Here is a 26,893-nt window from a genome sequence, read left to right on the forward strand (position 1 = left end):
CACAGATAGAACAATTTCTGATAAAGAATGGGCTGCCAAAAGTGTCACAAGAAAATAGATCAATCCTGAACAGCAGAATAACACGACAAGAGATGGAACAAGCCATTCAGAACATGCAAGTGGGCAAATCTCCAGGGCCAGATGGGCTGACCTCCAAGTACTATAAGACATTGAAAGATTATTTGATACAACCACTGATGGAGGTCAGCAATGAAATTATGGAGGGGAAGAAGGCGCCAGAAACGTGGAAAGAAGCTTTTATCACATTGATACCAAAATCAGAAACTGAAAAGACACAACTTAAAAACTACCGCCCCATCTCCCTTTTAAATGTGGATTACAAAATATTTGCAGACATATTAGCAACTAGATTTAAGAAAGTGTTAAATGAAGTAATTTATAAGGACCAAGCAGGCTTTCTCCCTGGCAGACATTTGTTTGCTAATACAAGGAATATTATTGACATTTTGGAACTTTTACAAACAAATATTAATACAAAAGCAGTTTTAATTTTTATAGATGCGGAGAAGGCCTTTGATAACATTTCTTGGAAATTTATGAAGAAAAATCTGGAAGGAATGGGAGTGGGACGGGGCTTTGAAAATGGGATAGAGGCAATTTATTCAGAACAAAAGGCTAAACTGATAGTTAACAATGTGATTACGGAAGAGTTTAAAATTGAAAAGGGAACACGACAAGGCTGCCCTATCTCCCCATTGTTATTCATTTCGGTCTTGGAGGTGCTCTTGAACATGATTAGGGGGGACCGGATGGTTGAAGGAATTCAGGTCGGAGAGAAACAATACAAATTGAAAGCGTTCGCAGATGACCTAGTTTTGACCCTACAGGAGCCAGAGCCAAGTACGAAAAAAGCATTACAATTGATCCAAGAATTTGGCCGGGTGGCGGGATTTAAATTAAACAAACAGAAAACTAAAGTATTGGGAAAGAACTTGACAGATACAGAGTCAGAATGGTTTCAGAAAGAGACAGAGTTAAATGTGGTTAAAAAAGTGAAATACCTAGGGGTAAATATAACATCAAAAAATCTAAATCTGTTTAAGGATAATTATGAGAAATGCTGGTCAGAAATTAAGAGAGATCTAGAAAGTTGGACAAGATTGAAACTTTCTTTGTTAGGCCGAATCGCCGCTGTAAAGATGAATGTATTGCCAAAAATGTTGTTTTTGTTTCAAACATTACAGATTGTGGATAAAACAGAATGCTTCCAGAAGTGGCAGAGAGATATTTCCAAATTTGTCTGGCAGGGCAAAAAGCCCAGAATCAAGTTTAAGATACTAACTGATGTGAAAGAAAGAGGGGGCTTTGCCCTGCCAGACTTAAGGGTGTATTATGAAGCAGCAGCTTTCTGCTGGCTAAAAGACTGGCTACTTCTGGAGGACACTGATGTATTGGATTTGGAAGGTTTCAACAATGCGTTTGGTTGGCATGCATATCTATGGTACGATAAGGCTAAGATTCATAAGGCTTTTAAGAACCATATTGTCAGAAAGGCAGTGTTTAATGTCTGGACAAAATATAAAGACTTATTGGAAAATAAAACTCCAAGGTGGCTTTCACCATTGGAAGCTAAGGCCCGAAAAAGACTCAATATGGATGCCAAATGGCCAAAGTATTGGGAAATATTAGAAAAAGAAGGAGACAATTGGAAATTGCAGAGTCAGGAGAAAATGAAAGACAAAGTGCGAGATTGGTTACACTACGCCCAGATTAAAGAAGTTTTTAAACTTGATAAAAAATTAGGATTCCAGGTGGAAAAATCGAAATTAGAAACGGAATTGCTAGAGCCTAAGACCAAGGTACTTTCAAGAATGTACAACTTGCTGTTAAAATGGAACACACAAGATGAAACGGTTAAATCGGCTATGATAAAGTGGGCACAGGACATAGGGTATAATATTATGTTTGAGGACTGGGAAAAGTTGTGGACTACTGGGTTGAATTTCACTGCATGTAATGCTTTGAAAGAAAATGTAATGAAAATGATATATAGATGGTACATGACCCCAGTCAAACTTGCAAAAATATACCACTTGTCTGATAATAAGTGTTGGAAATGTAAGGAAAATGAAGGAACGTTCTTTCACCTTTGGTGGACCTGTCCTAAGGTGAAGGTCTTCTGGGAAATGATATATAATGAGCTGAAAAAGGTATTTAAGTATACCTTCCTTAAGAAACCAGAGGCCTTCCTTTTGGGTATTGTCAGCCAAGGGGTGTTAAAGAAAGACCGAACTTTTTTCATGTACGCAACAACAGCAGCAAGGATAAAAGGTAAAAGGTAAAGGTACCCCTGCCCATACGGGCCAGTCTTGACAGACTCTGGGGTTGTGCGCCCATCTCACTTAAGAGGCCAGGGGCCAGCGCTGTCCGGAGACACTTCCGGGTCACGTGGCCAGCGTGACATCGCTGCTCTGGCGAGCCAGAGCCGCACACGGAAACGCCGTTTACCTTCCCGCTGGTAAGCGGTCCCTATTTATCTACTTGCACCTGGAGGTGCTTTCGAACTGCTAGGTTGGCAGGCGCTGGGACCGAGCAGCGGGAGCGCACCCCGCCGCAGGGATTTGAACCGCCGACCTTTCGATCGGCAAGTCCTAGGCGCTGAGGCTTTAACCCACAGCGCCACCTGCGTCCCTAGCAGCAAGGATACTTATTGCTAAACACTGGAAAACCCAAGATCTACCCACACTGGAAGAATGGCAGATGCAACTGATGAACTACATGGAACTGGCTGAGATGACTGGCAGAATCCGAGACCTGGGAGAAGAAATCGTTGAAGAGGACTGGAAAAAATTTAAGCTTTATCTGCAAAAAAAAATATTGTAAACTGTATGAATGTTAAGCAGGATGCTTGATTTTAGACAAATTGGCACCATCAAAATAGATGAAGTAAATCATGAAGATAATTTAAATATAAGATGAAAAACCTATTTTTTTTTAGATAATTATTAGGCTAAATTAAATTTTCTTTTGTAAGGATTGGAATAAACGTATCTAAAATTTGAAATATATTCAAAATTTGACAGTAAGGATGGAGATAAGGGAATAAATTGTTGTTTTAAGTGTATTAAACTAGAACATAGGAGCGGGAGATGTGAGGAAGTCAAGAAGTGATAAGAAAATATGTGATATGCAATGTTATGTTCATTTTTTTTTTTACTGTAAATGAAAAATTCTTAATAAATATTTTTTAAAAAAACAAACAAACAAATTCTCTCAACATTTGTAATGGCCCTAAGTGAGCTGCAGAAAATAGCACCTCAATTTGCAAGGGGACACATGGTCCTGTGAAACTTGGGATCAAGTTTCAGCCCGGCACTAGTCTGCACACAACTGTGTGAGGGGAAATCAATTAGTGCAAAGTAGTTGTTGTTGTTGTTGTGGTGGTGTGTGTATCTGTGTATCTGTGTATGTATAAGGCACAGTAACTGCAGAAGCAAATGGGACCCAGAATTCAAAAATTTAGAGAACCCCTGGTTAAGCAACAACCAGCACAGGAGAGCCAACACACAACTTGTGACAATCTTGTTGCCTGCTGTGATTCCATTATTAGCTAATTTCAAAGCATGATAAGAGGCAATGGTCCATGTTGACTGATGATGGCAAGTTTACAGTTCAAGAGATCACATAATTATCAAATGAATAATGTAATGTTTCACCCCTAGGCAAGCCTTTGTTCAATTAAAAGGTGCCTATCCCGAACAACTCTCTAAATTTCACATTCATCTCAGCAGAATTACACACAAAAACCTTTAAACTAGGACACCCACCTTCCTTCCTATTAAATCTCATTTATTTTTCTTGTATCAGTTCAATCAACTGCTAGCACTCATCCTTCCTCCTTGTAGACATATCCATAGTGTGTACTAGAGACATCTGAATTAATTATTACACTACAAATGTGACATAAATCTCGATTTAGAAGAACATCACATTATTATTTTAAAAACCCCAATGAATTCCATTAAAGGCACCAAGGTAAAAGAGTACACCAAAGATCTCCCCCTAAAATGTAGGCCAAAAAATAGGGTAAATCTGAGTGACAGCAAGTGCCATTTTTCATTGCTGTAGCAGGAAAAAACTGTGAATAAGTTATCTATATTGGTTAAAAACAAAACAGATTTGGGATGTACTTTGAAAACCAGGAATCCTTGCAAGTTGTGAGCAGATACTCTCCAACCCAGGAGGAGGAGTCTTATAATGTAATAGTTTTCACAGAGAATGTGTAAAAAGGTGGATGGGCTGCATGGTATAATCCCACCTACCCTGTTCTTTCTCACTTCACCTCTTTTCTTCCTTCCTTCCTTCCTTCCTTCCTTCCTTCCTTCCTTCCTTCCTTCCTTCCTTCCTTTCTCTCCCCCCCCCTCCTCTCTCTCCTGCTCTCTCTCTCACTCCTTACTCCTCTCCTTGCCACCCACATGAAATTAGGCCAAGGGCCAAAGGTTGTGCACAGCTGGTGTAAAATAGATAAAAATAGGAAAAAATTACTTTGGTAGAATTTCCTACAAACATTTTATGATGAAGAGTAGGATATCCATTTTAACAAAAGAAATGAATAAACAAAATTTAGACAGACCTTCCTAGTTCAAACAATGATACCTACTTTTATTCCCTGTGTATAGAAATCACATTTTTAAAAACAATGGAGTTAAAACCAAAAAGAGCATGATTTTCCTATGGCAGTAGCCTGAAGCGTGTAACCACCAAAATAACCTAACATTTCCTCATGTTAGGGATGCAGAGAGAGACAGTAGCTATGAATTTGGTGAGTTCTGTCTAGTTGTCACTGCAGGGACCATATCTGAATCTTACCGTTTCTGAAAGCATCTTTAAGGAATTCTTCAAGCTGTCTGGCAAATGCTGCCTTGCAGAATTAAGCAGCAGGTCTGCATGGCTTGATATGAGAGGTTGCAGATGATTGATGCTACTAAGAACTTCTTTTGCCTTGGCTGTGTTTTCAGGTGAATAGTAAATACATTGGTACCCAGTACTGCAGAATGAAATAAAGATAATATTTTTTAAAAAACACACACACACACCTGAAAGTCAAAACCTTTTTTCTTTTTAACTTTTAAAGGCCAAGTGGATACTCATCATCAGTATGCGAAGACTCTCAGAATTATGCAATTATTATGGAAAGGTGTTCTAAAGTTGACTACAACACATTTATGGGCACTATTTGGAAATCCAACTGGCTAAAAGCTAGGAAACAGACCTTGCTGGCATAGTAAGAGATGGTAACCTTTTCTTTGATGAACGCTTCAGGCACTGCTGCTGAAACTAATTATTCCCTGAAGCTCTTTGAATGAACCGCTGTACCATAAAAAAAAAACAAAAAGGAGAGAAAGCAGACAGGTTCCCATTCCTACAATTCTAAAGAAAATAAAAGTGTATATAATCTCCAGTGACACACTTGACAATCCATAACGAGCCTAAGTAAAAAAAAAATCTCACTACCTCCCCCCATCTATGCAATTACATTTTTAATATTTTTGATAAGTATCCTAAAGTTAATTATTATTAATCAGCCACAGTATGCTTTTATCCTCATCACTGTTGGGTCTATGAAATGTTGTTATTTTTGCTATCATTGTTGCAGAGTAGCAATAAAAGGACAGGTCTCTGCCTTGACGGGGCTATGAACTAAAATTCAGTACAGGGGATATAATACAAGGAGTGGAAGCAGGAGGAGGAGATGATGGCAGATGTGGGGAATTTTGGAATTTAGGCTTATTTTTGCTAGGAGATGCTAAGGCATGCCACTGGAAAGAGACTAAGAGCAATCAAAAAGATGACATGACTAATCAGGAAGATCACACAGCTAAAATTCAGGCAAATACCTTACTGAGTCTATTACACAAGAGCTACCCCTTACTCTGTCTCAGTTTGCGGGGGAGAAGTAATAGGTTTGATCCAGAAGTGCTGCTCTTCTGCAAACAGAGCTAATTGAAGATGCATAGCTCAAGCACATATCTTGAGACACTGTGTAAGTGGCTTGTATTAGGAGATGCATACAGTGGGGTTTAAGTTCTTATTTCCTCAAGCAATGATATTGTGCTATGCTGGGAAAAGAGCATCCTCTTGCAGAAGAGCATCTCTGGATACAACCCAGTAAGCACCCACTGAGTCCCAAACATCTTGATTAAAGGAGAAATACTTCCATTGGTCACTTTGTGCACCAAGTTATTCAGAACAAAATAGTTTTGCACTGCCCATCACTTGCTAAATGGCACAGCACTGGAATGTCACGTTTATGGGAAAACAAGGAAGAAATATGGGAAGAAGCATGGTATTAAATGGTATGTTGAAAAGTGAGAAGAAAAAGGTTTGTACTGAACTACAAGCCACAAAAAGCCCAGTTTCCAGTTTTAATTTTGCACCTAAAATAACAACCAGTTTAAGGAGAGGAAAACTCGCCTTGTGATCTTCAGGATTAGGTCTGGCCAATAACTTTTTTAAACAATAAAACAGCAAATTATGTCCGTTTCTTGTAAGCCATTATTTATTAAATTATACTTTCATGACCCTGAGGTTTGAAAAACTGTGTTCATCACTCAGGCACCCTGAGTCTGGCACTCCAGGAAGTCACATGGGTCACTTGCCTCTAAATCTGAACCTGGCAATAATAGTAACAGGAAAGGACTGGTAGCAATTTTTCTTCATTAATCACATAGATGTTTCCAGATGGGTAAATCCGTGGAGCTATAATTGCTTACGCCATACATTAATAAGATTGCCACCAGTGATTACCAGAAGTGCTGGTCCTTGCAAATTTGTTTGTGACTGAACTTAACCGTCAGGGGTCCTTTACCTTTATGTGTGCTATTGTATCAGGTGGTAACTCTCAATTATGTGTGTAGTGGAATTTCCCCAGCACCTCAGATGTTAACACCCCCCCATTCACAACCCTAGCTGCAACTATTGCTAATCACTACTGCACTGCATATCCAAGTACAAAATGTTGTCTAACTTTGATGAAAAGTTGTTGCTTCTAGAAGATCTCAGTTAAGAATTCATATTTTCCAAGCCACCATAGCAGAGCGAGTACACCCTGATACACCCCACACCAGCACAATTTCTTGCACTGGTTTGATGGCACATGTTTCGGAGTCCTACAGCCCACAGATTGACACAGCAGGCAATCAGATAAAGTCTTCAGAATATTAACAGAGACTTTTAGAGAGATGTTAATTTGTTACCATATGCCAAACTAGGGTTTACCAAAACCATGCAAATTTGCTGGCTTCTGGATAGGAGCTCACACCTGATGCTTTGCTCCTCCCCGGTCATTTTAATTTACTGTGGGGCAGCAGCGAAGCCAAGGTTTAGCTTAGCTTAGCATATCATCTAAACCAGGGCTCTTGGTTTAGCTTCCTCCAGACGAACCATCAACTGTAACTGAGACCAAACCTTAGCTTTGGATTGTATTTAAGGAGGAGAGCATTAAACCATGATTCTAGGTTCAGGCAAAATGCTAAGCCAAACCTTACCTTAACTGCCATGCCATGCTGAAGTAAAAGGACTGAGAAAGAGCAAAGCAGCTGTGATCTTTCCCTGGGAGTCAGTACATTTGCCCTAAGCCTTGTTTTGGCTTAGTGTCACATGTGAATGTGGTCACTGTTGTGATTTTTTAATAGAAGAAAACAACCATCTCTGTATATTCTCTCTGCACCACTCTCTCTCACACACACTGATGTAGGACTTGTGAAATCATTGTAAAAGTCATTTCTGTTATCACCCTTAGATAGAGACAATGTCAAAGCTAATGTTCTTAAACAACAGCACTGAATAAATGTATAATGAGGCTTTGAGTAAAACTAATAGATAAAGCTTTCACTTAAATGGGTTCCAACATGATAGTTGAATGTACTGTAGTTACAAATGAGAAAAAAATGTACACGACAGCAGGAAAATGATGCCATAGTTCCTGAATAAAATCTTACTTATATTGTTTAAAATTTGTCCGTCCCCCCCTATATATTCACAGAGTCTATAATTATGCTTTTAAAGTAGGCTACCCCTTTCGCTTTTGGATTGTTAACATATGAGTACTGCCATTATTCCGATGTAAGCATATTATTTCAAATAATCATATTGCTTGTTACTAGATTACTTTTAATTTAATGCTGGGTTGTAAGTTAGTGCTACATTATAACACTCAAAGCACAGAGCTGCATAACTTGTAACAGAATCTGAATAAGTGCTATGGTGTTACTGAGTAACCTTCCCCTAACAAATTTTCTAAATATATTAAGAACCGAAGGAAGTTAAACGCCTGGTGTTTAATGATAACATACTATAATTCCATTCCTGCTGTTATGTGAGTAATTCTTGCAAATGATTTAAAATTGTTACCATCTGGAATTGCGGTAAAGTGTCTTACAATAATTATTGGTGCTACGCAATTCAGGAAATTAAATAAGCTTTGTACAGAAAAGATCATCCCTTGTAGAATATGAAGGCATATACCTCACATGTTGTATTATGTATTAACCCTCTCCTTGACTACTCCCCCCCCAACCTTGTGCACCATTGCAAACCCTGTGACCGACATTCAGGAGCATGGTTTAGCAGTCATCAAGATAAGGCTGGCAAAGCAATAAAGTGATAATGGCCAGCTCAGCAAACTCCTGCCAGGGTTGCAAAGAATAGGACCTTCTACTGTATGTGTCAGTCAGGTTTCTCACATGAAAAATCCCAAGCGATTTCTCAGCTGGCATATGGCCAAACAGGGGAGTGGAATGCAAATATTTAGGTTGCTAGGAAGTTATGATGTTGGGGTGGGATGGGGGAAGAGACACAACAAGAAGCAAGCCAGCTGGTGGCAGATTAAGTCCACTAACAGCAGGGTGGGATCTAAGCAGCTACCTGAGTCGCTTGGGAAGTTCACAACCATTCTGGCCATTTGGAGTTGATACATAAGAGAGCACTATTAAAAATTGTATTGAACATCTGCAGTGTAAGGAAGTTTTATTAGTGGCTTTCACAGCAACATACAAATCGAGCCACAATTGGGCATGAAGAAGTAGAGAGCTTTGAAAGAACTATCATTTTAAAACCGATGCAAAGTGTGACAGGACTGTGTGTTGAGCGACATGGTCATAATAACCTAAAGTAACCAAAGATTTCACAGAGGTATTCTGAAAGAGCAGGGGGTGGGGAGATATCAGCAGCGATAGAAGGTCAACCATGAACAGGCTGCAGTCATCAAGGAAGGAGATGACTAGAATACGGACATCAATTTTAGCAGCTAATGCAGATTGTGTGCGGGGGGGGGGGGAAGTAACCTTGTAGATGTTTAAAAGAAAGGACAGAATTTAGTCACCTCCTTGACATGTAAAGAGGAGAATACAGATGAAAGTCCTAAATGACCATGGCCTAAATGGTTGCATTTGTCACAGACAGATGAAAATATAGTGCTCCTGACATTAATGTAGAGAGGTGGTTTAGGGGTTATGAATTAATTTTCAGCTTCTCTGTTAATGTTTTCCATTTCTGCTAACAGTGTTTTCAAACTCCCTGCTCAAAACTGTTATAAAGGAAGGAAGCTATATCATATCTATCGAGAAATTTTAAGCAGCAACTTACATTAAAATTAGGGTTGACAAGCATTTGAAGAATTTTAAGTTAGTTATCTGCCCTTTAGCTACCTAACTGATTAAACTGAAATAAATGTGTATTGCAACTACTGGTGACTTTTGAGATACTGGAGGAAGGGTGCAAAAACATTAAAAGAAAAAAACACCAACACTTATAGGCCCAGTTCAAACGCCATTCCTGGTTAGCTGTTAAACCATTGTACAGACATCCAGGAATGACTGTTAGGCTCCCTCCCCTGCCCTCACATCCTGGTTTCCCTAGAATTGTAGCCTTAGGCAAAATGGTAGGGCAACAACATGTATTTTAATACATGTGTGTTCACCCCCCCCCACAGGTGAAGGAGGTCTGTTTTTGAGATGAGAAAAGTGTGCATGGATGAGGGAATCAACACACACCCTTACCTTGCTGCATTTTGTAGCTTTAAGAAACTTTTACCCTGCCTGGCTCACATGTAATATTAGAACAACTGCTCGGTTGTATTTTGTCCCAATTTTTTTTTTAATGGAATGACATCTGGGAAGATAAAAAGAATACTTTTTCTTGCAAGTTCTGAAACTCACAATATCAATTAAATGGGCTTTCTAACCAGTGCTATTAAATTAAACAGGAATTAAATTAGGGCAAGCATATAAAGCTGAAAATATTGTTAATAGGATGAAAGCAATTTTAATAGCATCTTAATATTCAAACTGGAAATTAAAAAGATTAATAATAAACATTTTTTAAAAGAACATTTGCTACGACCTAGGTGTCCAAGAGGGTTGACAGTCCTTCCAAGATTATCTGAGAAGAGAATCGCTTCCACTCTTTCTTTTTAGTATTTCACTTCAATTAGCATACAGAGAACAGCTGCTGGCTTTTAATCTATTCACATTATATTCTGTCTGACATCTCAAGGTGTTATTTCTTTCTGCAATCCAGGCCTCAGAGAGGTAAACCAAAACATTTAAATTGTAAAAGTTGGATCGGGAAAATGCTATGTGGCCTCAAACCGTCTTGGGGCTGCTAAATAAACATGTCCATGCAAAAATAAAGTTGTCATTGCCATGGAGAAATAATTTTCCTTATTTAGAATGAAATAGGTCTTTGAAGCTTGGTTCCATATTTCAGACATAACATTAGTGCATCCACAAATCTGGCTATTTTAGGACTGTTTTGTTTTTAAGAACACGAGAAGAGCCCTGCTAAGTCCAGCCTTCTAATCCCACATTGGCCAACCAGATACCAATGAGAAGCTAACAAGCAGGACATGAGCACAATAGCGCTCTTCCCAATTGTGTTCCCTAGTAACTGGCATTCAGAGATATACTGCCTTCAACACCAGAATTAAAACATAGCTTTCAGGACTAGCAGCCATTAATAGCCTTAAGTGGCCAACATTAGCCTCTTTAAAAGCACCTGACAAGAAGAAAGTAATGTAGAATTGAAAAGTAAAATTAGAAGTCAGGACATTGTTTTTCTCCCATCATTTCACCAAAGGGAAAGGATCAAAAGGATAAGAAGGCAAAGCTGTAGAGACAGGTGATGGTATCTTCCATTAAGCAAATCGAAGAGACTGCAAGCTTTAAAACTTCATGGTTTGCTTAAATAAATTCTAATGCCTCCATAGGCCATCACCAGAAACTGGTCTGAGAAATCTTTTGCATTGTTCTACATTACATGTTCTACATACAAATATGCTATTTGACAATTTACCACCTCCACCACCCCCTCAAGATTAAGTTTGAAAACAAATAATTTCAATGTTATCAGCAACCATTTGTTACAATATAATCATCAATTCACTGTTAGAATCTATATTTAGAAAACAATTTATATTCAGGTACTGCAATGGCGACCTGAAGTATTATCAGTGGTACTTCACTGATATTTAGGACACATGACTGAGCATAACAAGTGTTATTTAGCTAGCTACAGAAGCCAATTGCAGTTGCTATAACAATTGTAATAGCCGTTAGGAAACAGCAGCTAATTAAACCGATGATGTGCTACCATGAACAAAGATTCTCTTGAAGACTGCAGTCTGGAATTAATGGCACACCTTTATTGATTTCTATCAGTTTTGTTTGTTCATTTTAATTAGAATTTTCTGTTCCCAACTAGTCCTAAAGCAGTTATTATATGAATAACCACAATTGTCAACATGACAGCAAAAGTTGGTACTCTGAAATAAAATCTTTTAAAATTTCACCCAGACCATGAAAGTATCACCCAGGCTAGCCCAACATTGTGTCCTCCAGCTATTTTGGACTACAGCTCCTGTTAGCAAACATAGCCAGTGGTCAGGATTGATGGCAGTTGTTGGAGAGCACCTAGCTGGCTATTTCTGTCCTAGGTGAACTCCCATTTGAACATAATTGCTATGATCAAAAGCTAAGCACACAAAGTATTACAATGGCAAAAGTTAGAGCTAGCCCAATAGATTTTGTTGCCTGAGGCAAAACAAAAATAAAGATGGCATCCTCCTATTCCCTTTACCAAAGATGACCAGAATATGCAACATATGCAATAAGACCACATCTGAGGGCAGCTTCCAGGCACACACAGCTTTGTTCTTCAACACTTAACCACTGCTGACTACTCCTAAGGAGGCTGGCTCACTCTGCCTAATGGTAAAGCCAGCCCTAGCAGAGAGTGCCCTATGTACTACACAGCTGCAAGGTTTTGAAAGCAATATACCTAGTTAAATCTTTTTCTTTTTAAAAAAAGATTAAATATGTTGGAGAGGCACATGTAACTCTGTAACCTCACTATCTAGTCTATCAATAGAAAATTGCATTTTGGTACTGTGGCTAAGATGCTGGAACTAGATGTCGCTGAGTAACTTGCTCTCTCTCATCTCCATTCAGTTACCCATCTGTAAAATGAGAATAATGGAGGTCTAATTTTGTAAGCACACATATGGCTATGTGCTCACTTTGTGCATTACTCGTAGTACTGCAAATCTAAGCCTGAGAATTACTACTGTCATTAATGTGATGCAAAAGCATTTAAGCAGCAAGGTTGTTAAATAGGAAGGAACATATAATGTATAAAGTTACGGTCAATATACTTACTTTCGCCTTTCTGCCTCAAATTTATTTAGTAGTTTCTGAAGACCACCATTTTTAAATCCCTGAAAATGTGCCGCAGGGGCTCCTACTGTGATGACATCATAGAGAGCATCTGCAACAGGAACAGATAAATATTGAGATTTGCATACAAATATATGTGATTGTGCAAGAGCCTCTGCTTATGATAGTAAGGTCCTGTATTCTGAAGCACTGTTCCGAGATGGCCTGTCCCATTTTGACACCTGCTCCCACCCTGTCCCCTGCTGAAGCCTCGTTGACCAGCTATGGCAACGACTTCTGGTGAGATCTCACAGAATTCTCACAAGATCTTGCCAGAAGCTGCCACTCCCACAGGACCCCAGCTATGGCACCACCAGGATTCCATCACTCAAGGCAACTGCTTCAGTCCGCCTCAAAGACGGGCCAATCCTGCCTCTTCCAGAACATTAATGTAAGGTTACAAGATGTGCCTTGAATATATCTTGTCATTGTATTTCTGGATATGCTCTCCAAACTATATAAAACTGATCTCACCACTGATCAACTAACTGATTTGGAAGGTATTAACTTCTTCTTTTTAAAATTTATTTTTATTAAAGATTTTATTGTTTTACAAAAGTACACGTCTCTTTTTTCAGGTTGTACAGCCTTTCTTACAAATCAGTTACATTTGTTGTGAGAAATTAGTGTTGAGTACAGTATAAAGTTGGGGAAGAAGAGAGGGAAGAGGTGGGGTGGGGTGGTGAGGCTTATATTCTTTTGTATAGTGTATGTGTGGGGCTTTGTGTCAGCGTCAGCTGGGTAGATTTTCTTTCTATTTGTTTATCACATTTCCTTGGTAGTGAGAGGTATTAGGGGATCAGGATATGGTTGGTTGTCTGTGGTTGTCTGCAGTGAGATTTGTTTGCAGTTTGGGGGGGGGGCTTGTTGGATCAGGTAAGCCAGAGTGATTCATATGCTGTTGGTGTGTTCTTGCTGTTGTCTTCTTGGGCTGTATATGTGATAAAGAAGAGTCATAAAGGTGGGGCCTGAATCAAGAGAAAATAATAAAAGTTCTTATTTTTTCTCTACAAAGCCTTGTTTCCATGAGGTGGTAGTAAACAAGCATGCATGTTCCCTGTAATCCCACACAGCTCATGAGGACTGAGCTGCTATAGGTCTCCTCAAAAGCTTTTGGGAGGGGGCTGGGCATCACAAATATTGTGGGGGTAGAGGAGGCTGAGTGTGGAGCTGAGCGTGGCATGGCTTCAGTGGCTGGCCGTGGAAGCAGGCTGAGCATGAGAGAGGAGGGGCCACCAGCCCTTGAAGGAGGGATGTTTCCAAAAGCAAAGCAACACAATATCTCCTATCAATTTCAGAAATCCCTCCGGTGAGAAACACATGGAAGAAACGAAAGGTTTTTCATGTTTACCCTACATTTTCATTTGTTCCTCATAAAAACAAATTAAGAAACAAATGGAGTTGCATTTGTTTTGTTTTTCATTCGTTTCATTTATGTGTACAAAGAAACACTCTCCCATTCTATGCAACTGTTTTAATATAATAAGCACAGTGGGCGATAGCAATGCTTCAACAGCAACAACATATGCTCCTAGACGTTAGAAAAAAGGTTTAACTGTTTTAGGATATAATTCAAGTTTTACAACAGCGATGCCCAGAAGAACTCATTTTTTAGAAATAGGGTCTGAATGTTTGTATCAGAATTGTTTTGAAATGTGAGAAAGAGTACCAGGCTGAAGGGTGACAGCCTGATGAAATGGCTAGTAATTCTACCCTGGCATGTTACAGCTGTAATAGGAATAATAATAGGTCTGGTTACTGTTTGGGTCCCAAATGAGTCTCAGTCCTAGTTGGAGCACTCATGGAGGGACGTGCAGGGGATAAAGGCCTGACTACAGACCTAAAGTCAGCCCAGTGAATTATGCACAATCTTTTGGCTCAAAAGAATAAAGCACTGAACTACAACCTCCCCCAACTATTATCTGCAAATGGCATTGCTTTATATATTTGTCCCACAAACCTGCAACTATGATTGACTTGAAGGCAGATCTGATTAAACACTGACCTTTTTTTCATCAAGGAGCAATGTTTAAAATGCTCTGAGCATTTCAAAGGAAGAACTGCTGAAATTTAAAAGTCTGCAGCTAATAGGAGTCTGGAAGAAAAACAGTTTCCAGGACAAAACCTGCACCAAATTACTAAGCAGAAAACTGTGCACAGAATATAGCTTACCTTTTAACCGAGGACTGTGCACATACATTCTCTGCAGATGTAGATTGATTGGAACAAATTCTAGTGTCTTTTCTCCTTTACTGCAGCTTGATTTGAAAGAAGAGCCTGGGAAGAAAAAGCGAAAAGAATCATTATTTGAGGTACCCATGTGATGCTCTGTCTTTCTAAAAATGCCAGAAAAATACTTCCACATCGACAGCATTTTAAAATTGCTTTTAATGTGTTGTTGTGCATGAAGGAAATATCGGCTTGCTAACTGTCTCTCTCAGCATGCACCTCAAAAGCAGTTGACAAAATAGCTTTTAATTCACAGAACGAACTAATGTTTGTGTCTCACCCACCCCCTGTGTTTAGTGATGGATGTTCTTAATGGCTAAAAATCAGTACACAGCATGTTTGACGCCACATTTGAACTATATTGTGTTTATAGGTTTACAAAAAGAGAAATGTTGCAGTGAGGAATGCTTGTGTTCAGGCAGGGGCAAAGGAAGGCTCTCTGGCACCCGGGCCAGGGTGTCAAGGGGCGGGGCAAACCACCCATAGGGGTGGGGCAAACTGTCCAGCAGTGCATGAGCGACCCCACTATGTGCGGTGCACGCATGGAGCAGCACTGTATGGACGGCAGCGGGATCCTCTGCTCGCAGCTGCAGTGGCGCGATGGTGGCTGTTCGCATTGCCATGCCCGGGGGTGGTGGGGTGAGCCACCCACGGTGTGCCTTCTTGTCACCCCCCTCAGAGATGGCACCTGGGGAGGGCACCCCCTCCTCTGCCACTGTGTTCAGGGTTCCATTCCAGCCCCAGCCCCAAGTTTTTGTCCCTCACCCCACCAACAAACACCTTATTCATCTGTCCTTGTGCTGCTGTTTTGGCTGCATAAGACCAGGCAATTTCCACATAAGTTCAGACCCCTAGGAGCAGTCAATCACCCTACCCGAGAATGGTTAACTGAAGTCTTATGCAGTTAGTTACACCACTCCAGAAAGAGAGACCAGAGGATGTGGACAAAACAGGCATAGTGATCGTTCACATATTTTTAACTCAAGATATGTATTTCCAAGCAGGACCTATGTATCACACTACCACAGGCATTCACATATTCCCTTACTACTAAGGGGCGCCTTGTACGCCTCCTTCCAGAGACTCTGGCAGCGAAGCTGGTGCTAAACGTACTGCTCTGTTTTCCTTTGGACAACATCAACAAGACTGAGAGGGGGAGTACTGTCATCTGGGCAGTTCAGGACCTCCAAACACATTGGCCACATGTGCACCCCGGGAGGTCACTTCGGTGCTGCAAACACAGCGGTTTGACTTCACCATGGGAGATGCACTCCATGGTCTCTTGAGACAGACAGATGCCAACAACAAGGAGTGGTTGATTTGAGTCTGGCTTGGAATCCCCAGACCAGAAACCACCTGAGAACTCAAAAGATGCAGCTCTGACTGCCTTTAAGGAGGGATGGATACAAAGTAGTGTGCGTACCTGTGTATGTGCATGCACACACATGATTAAATTATCTAGTTATATGTTTGGTGATATAGGATATTTCTTCCAAGGATTCTTCAGGGAAAGTCATGTGTTTAAATGTATGGTGTGCGCACAGCCTGAGACTGTGGGGTTTTTTGAACTTTATTTTCAAGGCTCCAGAAGGTCCTGCATTCAAATAATTAAGGACTCTCCAGTTCACTCATTCAGATCTCCTCATTGTGAGGGCAAGTGAAAGCAGCATGAGGAGGGGAGCAGCATTCCTGAACTCTTCAGGAGTTGGGTGGCAAGGATATCAGCTGAATGGCGCCCATGCCACATAGCTGTGTAGAAAACACCAGATCATTACTTCAACACTTCAGTGAGAACAGTCTCATACCTGTATACTTCCCAAGTTCTGCAAGCATGTTTTGGTAGAGAGTTAACATTTGATCACAGTGTGAAATAACACTTTTCCGCATATTGTCCCAATGTGGAGCAAGTTCCCCGAGTTCATTAAGGTCCTGATTCCTGGGATGGAAGAAAAAAGAAAGTCACAGCATCAGCCCCATGACACAAAAATATTCAGCTACTACCGAATGGTTCAACAGGCAATTAAATTGTTACAATCTTTATTGGCACATATACACCACCATTCTGTAGTTCAACTGTATAGCGCATGCATCGCATACATAAGAACATAAGAAGAACCTGTTGGATCAGGTCAATGCTCCATTTAGTCCTGTTCTCACAGTGGCCAACCAGATGTCTATGGAAAGCCAGCAAGTAGGACATCAATGCAATAGCAACTTGCCCACCTGTGATTCCCAGCTATTGCTATTCAGAGGTATGCTACCTCTGATAGTGGAGGCTGTCCCTGTCCAGGAACAGTTGTAGCTGGCAAAACAGCCAAAATGCATCTGAGCCATTGGAGCCACCAAAACATCAAGAGGCAATGCTGGATGGACTACTACCAAACTATATGCTCCATGGACAGAGAGTACAACCCTATCCAGAGCAGGATGTACATCTATTTCCCAGACCCAAAAACCACCCACCTACAGTGCCATCACCTTTTCAGAATTCATCTTCATCCAGCCTACTACCAAGTCCAGACACAAACTGTCCAGACAAAAGTCGTTGTTATTGTGATGTCTGATGGCCTTTTATGTGAGATTAAAGTATGGTTAATACGTCTAGAAGAAGAGACCCCATTCCATTGGTCTTAATTTATTATTATTATTACTTAGCCCAGTGGCATGGGACTGCAAATAATCACATTCCACGTGAAAATAACTTCACCTGTACTGTGTGAGGCAGTACAGCTCAACAACTGGCAATATAAACTTGTTGTTTGTTGGAATCCCTTGCCGACAACTGCAGTGCCTGAAGACAGTCAGGTTATGTATCCACAGCCATGGCTGCTGGAAGGAGAAGAAACACCATGGTGCAGCTGCAGCAGCACAGCCTTCATCTCCCCCAGGTGCAACAAAATATATCTCTCCCATACTGGTCTCTACAGCCACATTGGGCACTATAACTCTTCAACAGTTTGACTTCAGCCCCAAAGATGCACTCCTCTGTTGTCTCCTAAGACAGACAGATGCTAACAACTGCGTGAGTAACACTGTTTTATACTAAACAGAAAGGAAAACCTAATTAAAACATTAGCTTAAGCAAAAATCCTATTTTCCTTTTTAAACATATCACACCAGATACATTTCTGACCTCTTTATTCTAAGTGAAAATGTCAGTGTCATGGAAAATCATCCTGTCGCCGATATTACAAAAGGAAATCCTTTAGCAAGTTTCCAGTTTTCCTGTTCAGTCTTCTGGAAGCTGACCTCATCTAGTGCTGCCTGAAAGCATATGACAAAGTTTTGCTGCTAAAGCTGACAATTTGGTTGTGTACTTGCTTGCTACATTGACTACAGAAGTCTGCAGAGTCTTCCCCTGTAACTGGATGAAATTCAGTTGTGGACATCCTATGATGTAGACAAAACAGTTTGAGCCGAATGCCATACAATTAGCCTTTTGCTAATTCAAATACACTTCCAAGGTAAGAAGTGGTCCTGATAGTGAAAAGAAAGCATGTTTGTAAGGTTGCTGTTGTGTGTGTGTGGGGGGGAGAGAATACACTGTGTAGCTGCAAACTAATCTCTAATCAGCCTTTCCTACCAGAGTGGTTAAATGGGCACCACCTTACCAGTTCAAAGCTGAAATGGATTCTCTTGATCTACTTCCATATGGATTTAGTAAAACTGTCATCAATATAGATGAGTAAGTAGATAGTCTTAGTCACCCTTACAGAGGACCTCTATCAGAAGATAAATAGGGATAATGTGACCATGATGATCCTCACATTCAAGAAGGGTCTGAGACTAGTGTTCTGCAGGGGTGTTGTGTGGTATGTTGATATATAGGAGTCATCACTTTGAATTTGGAGGATGAGGAGGACCGATACCTGGATTAGAAGTGGCCATGGTGGTAGCGGTATTTTCTTACGCTATGATGTTTTTATTGCAATCCATTTCAGGGACTCTGCCACCAAAGCAGTATATAAAATCAAGTACAATGGGGCTACTTTGTTGCTATCTTCAAACTTGATGGAGGGTCGGGGGGGGGAATTTGCTTTTTGCTATTATTTACTTCATTTGTAAATACTTCAAATATTACAAAAGCACCATTAGCTTGAGGTGCTCTCTCATCCAAAGGAAACTAAATCCTCTAGCATAGTCCTTGGACTTGACATCACTCAGGGAAATGGGAAACACTTAGCAAAACACTTATTCTCCAGCAACTAGATGCCTCGGGTCTGATATATTTGAAGGAATATCTTCTTCAATAGGTAGGTTAGCATGTCTCCAGAGATCTTTTAAACATTTACTAGAAAAACAAACTTATTTCAGGGAGGCAGCCACTCAGGTATGTGCATCACATCCACACAATTGCAATATTTAGGACATACCTATTAAGGTATTTCTGTTCTCCCAAGCCTGCTGATTTTTCAATATGAAAACTGTCTAGTGCTTAGGTATTGTACTACATATATATTATCTTATTGTTAGCAACAGTTTTGTGGCCTTTTATTATATCTTCCTTCATTTTGCTCTAACAGCAATAGGGCCAGGTTCAGGGTATCTATCTGAAGAACACCCTTCCAAATGGGTCCGCCTACCTACTGAGGTCTTCGGTACAGATATCCTTCTGTATATCCTTAAGTTGGGCCCAACTAGGCCATCTATGTCCCTGCACTAAACCTCTAGAACATCCTCTCAAAAGCAGCTTCTCTTGCCCCATCTTTAATAGCACTCTAGCATGTTGTTAAAACCTTCCTCTTTAGGAAGGCTTTGGTAATTTATTTTAACTTGTTGGAAGCTACTGTAGTGAAACAGCTTATACAGCTGCTGCTTTTATTGTCTTATCCTTTTAGTCTGCTATTAGCGAGCATTGTTGTTTTTTACTGTTATACTTCTTTAACAGTTTTAATTTTATTGTTGTTAGCCACTGTGAGCTCTGCTGAGGAGGATGATGGAAGAGTTGGGATGCAGTGGAGGGAGATGTGTCTGCATGAGAAAGAGTAGACAGACAGAGTAATCTCCAAGTTTCCTAGACTGTCCTTTCTGACCTAAAATATGCTGTCCTTCCCTCAGGTGCTGGACTGATATTCTTAGGGTTGCTGATCACATTTTCTACTTCCATGTTCTTCATCCTCACCTCGGGAGAGGAAGCATCTTGCTGAGAAGCAAGAACAAGCATGGCTCAATGAATCTCCCCCTTATTTATACAGAACTAGGAATCTCTTATTTTTCCTAAACTCAGAATATCTGTGTGATTACGTATATCCAGAGTAAAGTGAGCTCCTTCAAAAGGGATCCAGTATTTAATTCAACTTCTGCTGAGTGCTTGAACTCCAAATGTCAACAGAGAAGAGAAAATGTTTAAAATAAAATAAAATCAAAAGTGCAAAAGTTTCTCTACTCTCTCCTCTCTCTCTCTCTGTGTGTGTGTGTGTATTAAAGCTAAATGGGTCTGCGTTTGAGCTGTGTCAGGATAGGATACTGTTTGGGGATCACATGAATCCTAAATAACAAGTTTTATACAAAGTTTGCCTGCATTTGGAAGTTACATTCTCAGAAGGCCCCCTTCTTAAAGGTTAATCTGAAATCAGGAGCAGGTGGCTAAATGTTGCATAAAACAGTGAAAATCCTTTTTGTATAAGTGCTAAACCCTTCATTCAATGCAGATGCATGCTGTTCTCATTAACTTCTACTGGGAATCATTTGCATATTTTTGAAGGCAGACTATAGCTCTCAATATCTTCTTAAAGCACCCCTTCCATGATCACTTTACTAGATTTAGATCTTTAGCTTTGCATACTGCTTGGTTTGCATATCCCAGTAGGAGTGGCTGAATCTGTATGCTTGCAGGATTTCTTGCCATATTGCGAAATAATGGATTAGGAGAAATAACACATGCAGTGGACTGAGGGTTTCATTGGAAATAAAACTTGGCTATTAAAAATACTTAGAAATTGTATTTTTGATTGAGCTGGTTTTTAGACATAGCAGCATGACAACTTGAAATGTATCTTTACTTTTGTTATTAATTATATGTGGTTATAAACAATACAGTTAGCTTCTATTAGTTGTGTTTCCTTGCAGTGTTAATATAACAATCAGCTAAGGTTAAAGAGAGATATGAAAGGAACATTTCGTACAAAGATTACCATAATAAAGGACAAAAGTGGTAAGGACCTAACAGAAGCAGAAGACATCAAGAAGAGGTGGCAAGAATACACAGAGGAATTATACCAGAAAGATATGGATGGCTCGTACACCCCAGGTAGTGTGGTTGCTGACCTTGAGCCAGACATCCTGGAGAGTGAAGTCAAATGGGCCTTAGAAAGCACTGCAAATAACAAGGCCAGTGGAAGTGATGATATTCCAGCTGAACTATTTAAAATTTTAAAAGATGATGCTGTTAAGGTGCTACACTCAATATGCCAGCAAATTTGGAAAACTCAGCAGTGGCCAGAGGACTGGAGAAGATCAGTCTACATCCCAATCCCAAAGAAGGGCAGTGCCAAAGAATGCTCCAACTACCGCACAATTGCACTCATTTCACACGCTAGCAAGGTTATGCTTAAAATTCTACAAGGCAGGCTTAAGCAGTATGTGGACCGAGAACTCCCAGAAGTGCAAGCTGGATTTCGAAGGGGCAGAGGAACCAGAGACCAAATTGCAAACATGCGCTGGATTATGGAGAAAGCTAGAGAGTTCCAGAAACACATCTACTTCTGCTTCATTGACTATGCAAAAGCCTTTGACTGTGTCGACCACAGCAAACTATGGCAAGTTCTTAAAGAAATGGGAGTGCCTGATCACCTCATCTGTCTCCTGAGAAATCTCTATGTGGGACAAGAAGCTACAGTTAGAACTGGATATGGAACAACTGATTGGTTCAAAATTGGGAAAGGAGTACGGCAAGGCTGCATATTGTCTCCCTGCTTATTTAACTTATATGCAGAATTCATCATGCGAAAGGCAGGGCTGGATGAATCCCAAGCCAGAATTAAGATTGCCGGAAGAAATATCAACAACCTCAGATATGCAGATGACACAACCTTGATGGCAGAAAGTGAGGAGGAATTAAAGAACCTTTTAATGAGGGTGAAAGAGGAGAGCGCAAAATATGGTCTGAAGCTCAACATCAAAAAAACGAAGATCATGGCCACTGGTCCCATCACCTCCTGGCAAATAGAAGGGGAAGAAATGGAGGCAGTGAGAGATTTTACTTTCTTGGGCTCCATGATCACTGCAGATGGTGACAGCAGTCACGAAATTAAAAGATGCCTGCTCCTTGGGAGAAAGGCGATGGCAAACCTAGACAGCGTCTTAAAAAGCAGAGACATCACCTTGCCAACAAAGGTCCGTATAGTTAAAGCCATGGTTTTCCCAGTAGTGATGTATGGAAGTGAGAGCTGGACCATCAAGAAGGCTGATCGCCGAAGAATTGATGCTTTTGAATTATGGTGCTGGAGGAGACTCTTGAGAGTCCCATGGACCGCAAGAAGATCAAACGTATCCATTCTTAAGGAAATCAGCCCTGAGTGCTCACTGGAAGGACAGATCGTGAAGCTGAGGCTCCAATACTTTGGCCACCTCATGAGAAGAGAAGACTCCCTGGAAAAGACCCTGATGTTGGGAAAGATGGAGGGCACAAGGAGAAGGGGACGACAGAGGACAAGATGGTTGGACGGTGTTCTCGAAGCTACAAACATGAGTTTGACCAAACTGCGGGAGGCAGTGGAAGAGAGGAGTGCCTGGCGTGCTCTGGTCCATGGGGTCACGAAGAGTCGGACACGACTAAACAACTAAACAACAACAACAAGGTTATAGAAAAGCACAGTTAAACCTATGATGTTACTCTCTTAATGACTTAATTAATTTCATTATGTTTAAGCATATGCCTGTGGCAAGATTAATGGATTGATGACTATCAGAAAGCTCTATTTACAATCAATAACTTCCAACATTGAAAATAAGGATTGATGCTCTGGGTCTTTGGAACAATGTAATTAAACTGCCCATAGGCTTTCGTTATGTTAATCTGTTCAACACTGGCTATCTACCACAGAAGTTACAGTCTGAATTTGATGTTTGCATAGGATCACTGATATCAAATGCATTCAGATTAAAATTATGATACTTATGATGAAGAAACATTATTAGTATGAGCTAAGTAAAACTGTAGTTCAGAGCTTCATAACTCATTATAGATAAAGCATAAAAGATAAGGCTGCAATCAAAGTCCATTTTAAGCCTATCTATTTATTTATTTTAAAAATGTACAGCCAGCCCATTTTTACATGTGGCTATTAAGTGTCTTTGTCCATGGAGTTTTCTTGGCAGGGATACTGGAGTGGCTTGCCGGTTCCTCCTCCAGGTGGATCACGTTTGGTCAAAACTCTCCACTATGACCTGTTCATCTTGGGTGCCCTGCTCGACATAGTTCATACCTTCTCTGAGTTCTTCAAGCCCCTTCGCTACGGCAAGGCAGTGATCCATGAAGGGATGGATCACTTCCATCTTGAGATGGCAAGAATAAATGGATGGATCACTTCCATCTTGAGATGGCAAGAATAAATATTGACATCCTGGGCATCAGTGAACTAAAATGGACGGGAATGGGCGAATTCAGTTCGGATGACCATCATATCTACTACTGTGGGCAAGAAACCTGCAAAAGAAATGGAGTGGCCATCATAGTCAACAAAAGAGTGGCAAAAGCTGTACTGGGATGCAATCTCAAAAATGATAGAATGATTTTGATACGAATCCAAGGCAGACCTTTTAACATAACAGTAATCCAAGTTTATGCACCAACTACTGGTGCTGAAGAAACTGAAATTGACCAATTCTATGAAGACTTACAACACCTTATTGAAGTAACACCAAAGAAGGATGTTCTTCTCATTATAGGGGATTGGAATGCTAAAGAAGGGAATCAAGAGATAAAAGGAACAACTGGCAAGTTTGGCCTTGGAGAGCAAAACGAAGCAGGGCAAAGGTTAATAGAGTTCTGTCAAGAGAACAAGCTGGTCATGACAAACACGCTTTTCCAACAACACAAGAGACGACTCGACACGTGGACATCACCAGATGGGCAGCATCGAAATCAGATTGATTATATTCTCTGCAGCCAAAGATGGAGAAGCTCTATACAGTCAGCAAAAACAAGACCTGGAGCTGACTGTGGCTCAGATCATCAGCTTCTTATAGCAAAATTCAAGCTTAAACTGAAGAAAGTAGGAAAAACCACTGGGCCGGTAAGATACAATCTAAATCAAATCCCTTACAAATACACAGTGGAAGTGAGGGACAGGTTTAAGGATTTAGATTTGCTGGACAGAGTGCCTGAAGAACTATGGATGGAGGCTCGCAACATTATACAGGAGGCAGCAATGAAAACCATCCCAATGAAAAGGAAATGCAAGAAACAAAGTGGCTGTCCAATGAGGCCTTGCAAATAGCCGGGGAAAGAAGGCAAGCAAAATGCGAGGGAGATAGAGAAAGATACAGGAAATTGAATGCAGATTTCCAAAAAATAGCAAGGAGAGACAAGAAGGCCTTCTTAAACAAGCAATGCAAAGAAATAGAGGAAAACAACAGAATGGGAAGAACCAGAGATCTGTTCAAGAAAATTGGCGATGTGAAAGGAACATTTCGTTCAAAGATTACCATAATAAAGGACAAAAGTGGTAAGGACCTAACAGAAGCAGAAGACATCAAGAAGAGGTGGCAAGAATACACAGAGGAATTATACCAGAAAGATATGGATGGCTCGTACACCCCAGGTAGTGTGGTTGCTGACCTTGAGCCAGACATCCTGGAGAGTGAAGTCAAATGGGCCTTAGAAAGCACTGCAAATAACAAGGCCAGTGGAAGTGATGGTATTCCGGCTGAACTATTTAAAATTTTAAAAGATGATGCTGTTAAGGTGCTACACTTAATATGCCAGCAAGTTTGGAAAACTCAGCAGTGGCCAGAGGACTGGAGAAGATCAGTCTACATCCCAATCCCAAGGGCAGTGCTAAAGAATGCTCCAACTACCGCACAATTGCACTCATTTCACATGCTAGCAAGGTTATGCTTAAAATTCTACAAGGAAGGCTCAAGCAGTATGGCAAATAGAAGGGGAAGAAATGGAGGCAGTGAGAGATTTTACTTTCTTGGGCTCCATGAACATTGCAGATGGTGACAGCAGCCACGAAATTAAGAGACGCCTGCTTCTTGGGAGGAAAGCAATGACCAACCTAGACAGCATCTTAAAAAGTAGAGACATCACCTTGCCAACAAAGGTCCGTATAGTAAAAGCTATGGTTTTCCCAGTAGTGATGTATGGAAGTGAGAGCTGGACCATAAAGAAGGCTGATCGCCGAAGAATTGATGCTTTTGAATTATGGTGCTGGAGGAGACTCTTGAGAGTCCCATGGACTGCAAGAAGAACAAACCTATCCATTCTTAAGGAAATCAGCCCTGAGTGCTCACTGGAAGGACAGATCGTGAAGCTGAGGCTCCAATACTTTGGCCACCTCATGAGAAGAGAAGACTCCATGGAAAAGACCCTGATGTTGGGAAAGATGGAGGGCACAAGGAGAAGGGGACAACAGAGGACGAGATGGTTGGACAGTGTTCTCGAAGCTACAAACATGAGTCTGACCAAACTGCGGGAGGCAGTGGAAGACAGAAGTGCCTGGCGTGCTCTGGTCCATGGGGTCACGAAGAGTCGGACACGACTAAACGACTAAACAACAACAAATTAAGTGTCTTACAATGAAAAAAATAAAACATAAACACCAGAAAAATTCATGTTGCAAAGATCTCCTCGAATAGAATTGTTTTGACCTGACGTCTGAAACTCTGTAGAGAGAATTCCTGCCTGGTTTCTATTGGGAGTGGGTTCTATAAGGTTAGGCCCACAATACTGAGAATATAACTCCTTCTTGATATGAGTTCTGTTTCTGGACCACGGAAGAGGGTAACACCACAGAGCCTTTCCCTGTGCGGATTCTAGCTGCCATTATGCCAGAGGGGAGAACTGTGTGGACATTGTCCTGACCTGGGCATTGTCAGTAGCTTTTCTCCTGGATCTGATCTGGGGGCTTCAGGGAAGGGAGGGGCTGCTCTTTATTAGATGCCAACAGCAAGAGCCGCCACTGACATCAGTCGTAACCTTAAGAACCTGTGCTTGAGCTTGCTTTTTTCCCTCTCACACGTGTTATGTCTTTTTAGAAGTGATTTTTGTAAGCTACTCTGAGGCTGCATTCACATGCGAGGCTTATCCTGTTCGTTTTACTGATTATAAGGTTAGCACTTCCATAACGTTCCTTTCCCACTGAAGAACTGATACATCACCATTTCGCTCTTCATTTCACTTACACCAGTAGGTATTGCAGTGTGAAGTGAACATTAGAAAACAGGAGAGAAGCACTACCCTTATAACCATCCCCTCCACTCCACAGTTGTTGAGGGAGAGAGGGCAAACCAGAGGATCATGGGGTGGGAAGGGAGGCAAAGGGTGGCTGGATCAGGTTACTTGTTCATTCTGGGGTGGGCTGCTTTTTCCATGGACATTTCAAGTTTGACAGTAACAGTGAGTTGGAGAGAAAGGTATATAGTATGCCCAAGATTTTCCGAGCTAAGAAAACTGCAAAAAATTATACTGTATCTGGAAGACGGAAATGAGGGACAAACACATGCAATATTCTATTACACCCCATTGGTTTTCCAGAATGGCTTTCACGTCACGTGAAAGGTCAAACATAATGCACAAAGTTAACAGGGAAACGTTTCATCAGGAAATTGAATAAACTGCAGTCTGAATGACACCGGAGAGCTTTTTTGGCTAAAAGGCAGGGCATAAATGTTATAAACAAGCACAGTAATAAATAAGCAGCACAAGGCATTTACAATCTAGCTCAATTAAAATTAAAACACTAACCTTTACAACATTAGATTTGTAT

The 26,893-nt window shown here is 40.7% G+C and overlaps 1 protein-coding gene across 5 annotated transcripts in view; it reads right to left on the reverse strand.

Moving 5' to 3' along the window:
• The window catches only part of INPP4B (inositol polyphosphate-4-phosphatase type II B), a gene marked incomplete at its 5' end in the record, with an annotated part of 285,439 nt that overhangs the window by 62,846 nt on the left and 195,700 nt on the right, over window positions 1-26,893 (reverse strand). For all 5 annotated transcript variants that reach the window (XM_079989479.1, XM_079989481.1, XM_079989482.1 and 2 more), the window contains 4 exons: window positions 4,831-5,008; window positions 12,675-12,783; window positions 14,904-15,008; window positions 16,766-16,896. In XM_079989479.1, the coding sequence (XP_079845605.1) occupies window positions 4,831-5,008; window positions 12,675-12,783; window positions 14,904-15,008; window positions 16,766-16,896 (523 nt within the window). The remainder of the gene's footprint in view (window positions 1-4,830; window positions 5,009-12,674; window positions 12,784-14,903; window positions 15,009-16,765; window positions 16,897-26,893) is intronic.

Source organism: Podarcis cretensis (genome assembly GCF_951804945.1).
Source record: "Podarcis cretensis genome assembly, chromosome: 9".
NCBI classification, from domain to species: Eukaryota; Metazoa; Chordata; class Lepidosauria; order Squamata; family Lacertidae; genus Podarcis; species Podarcis cretensis.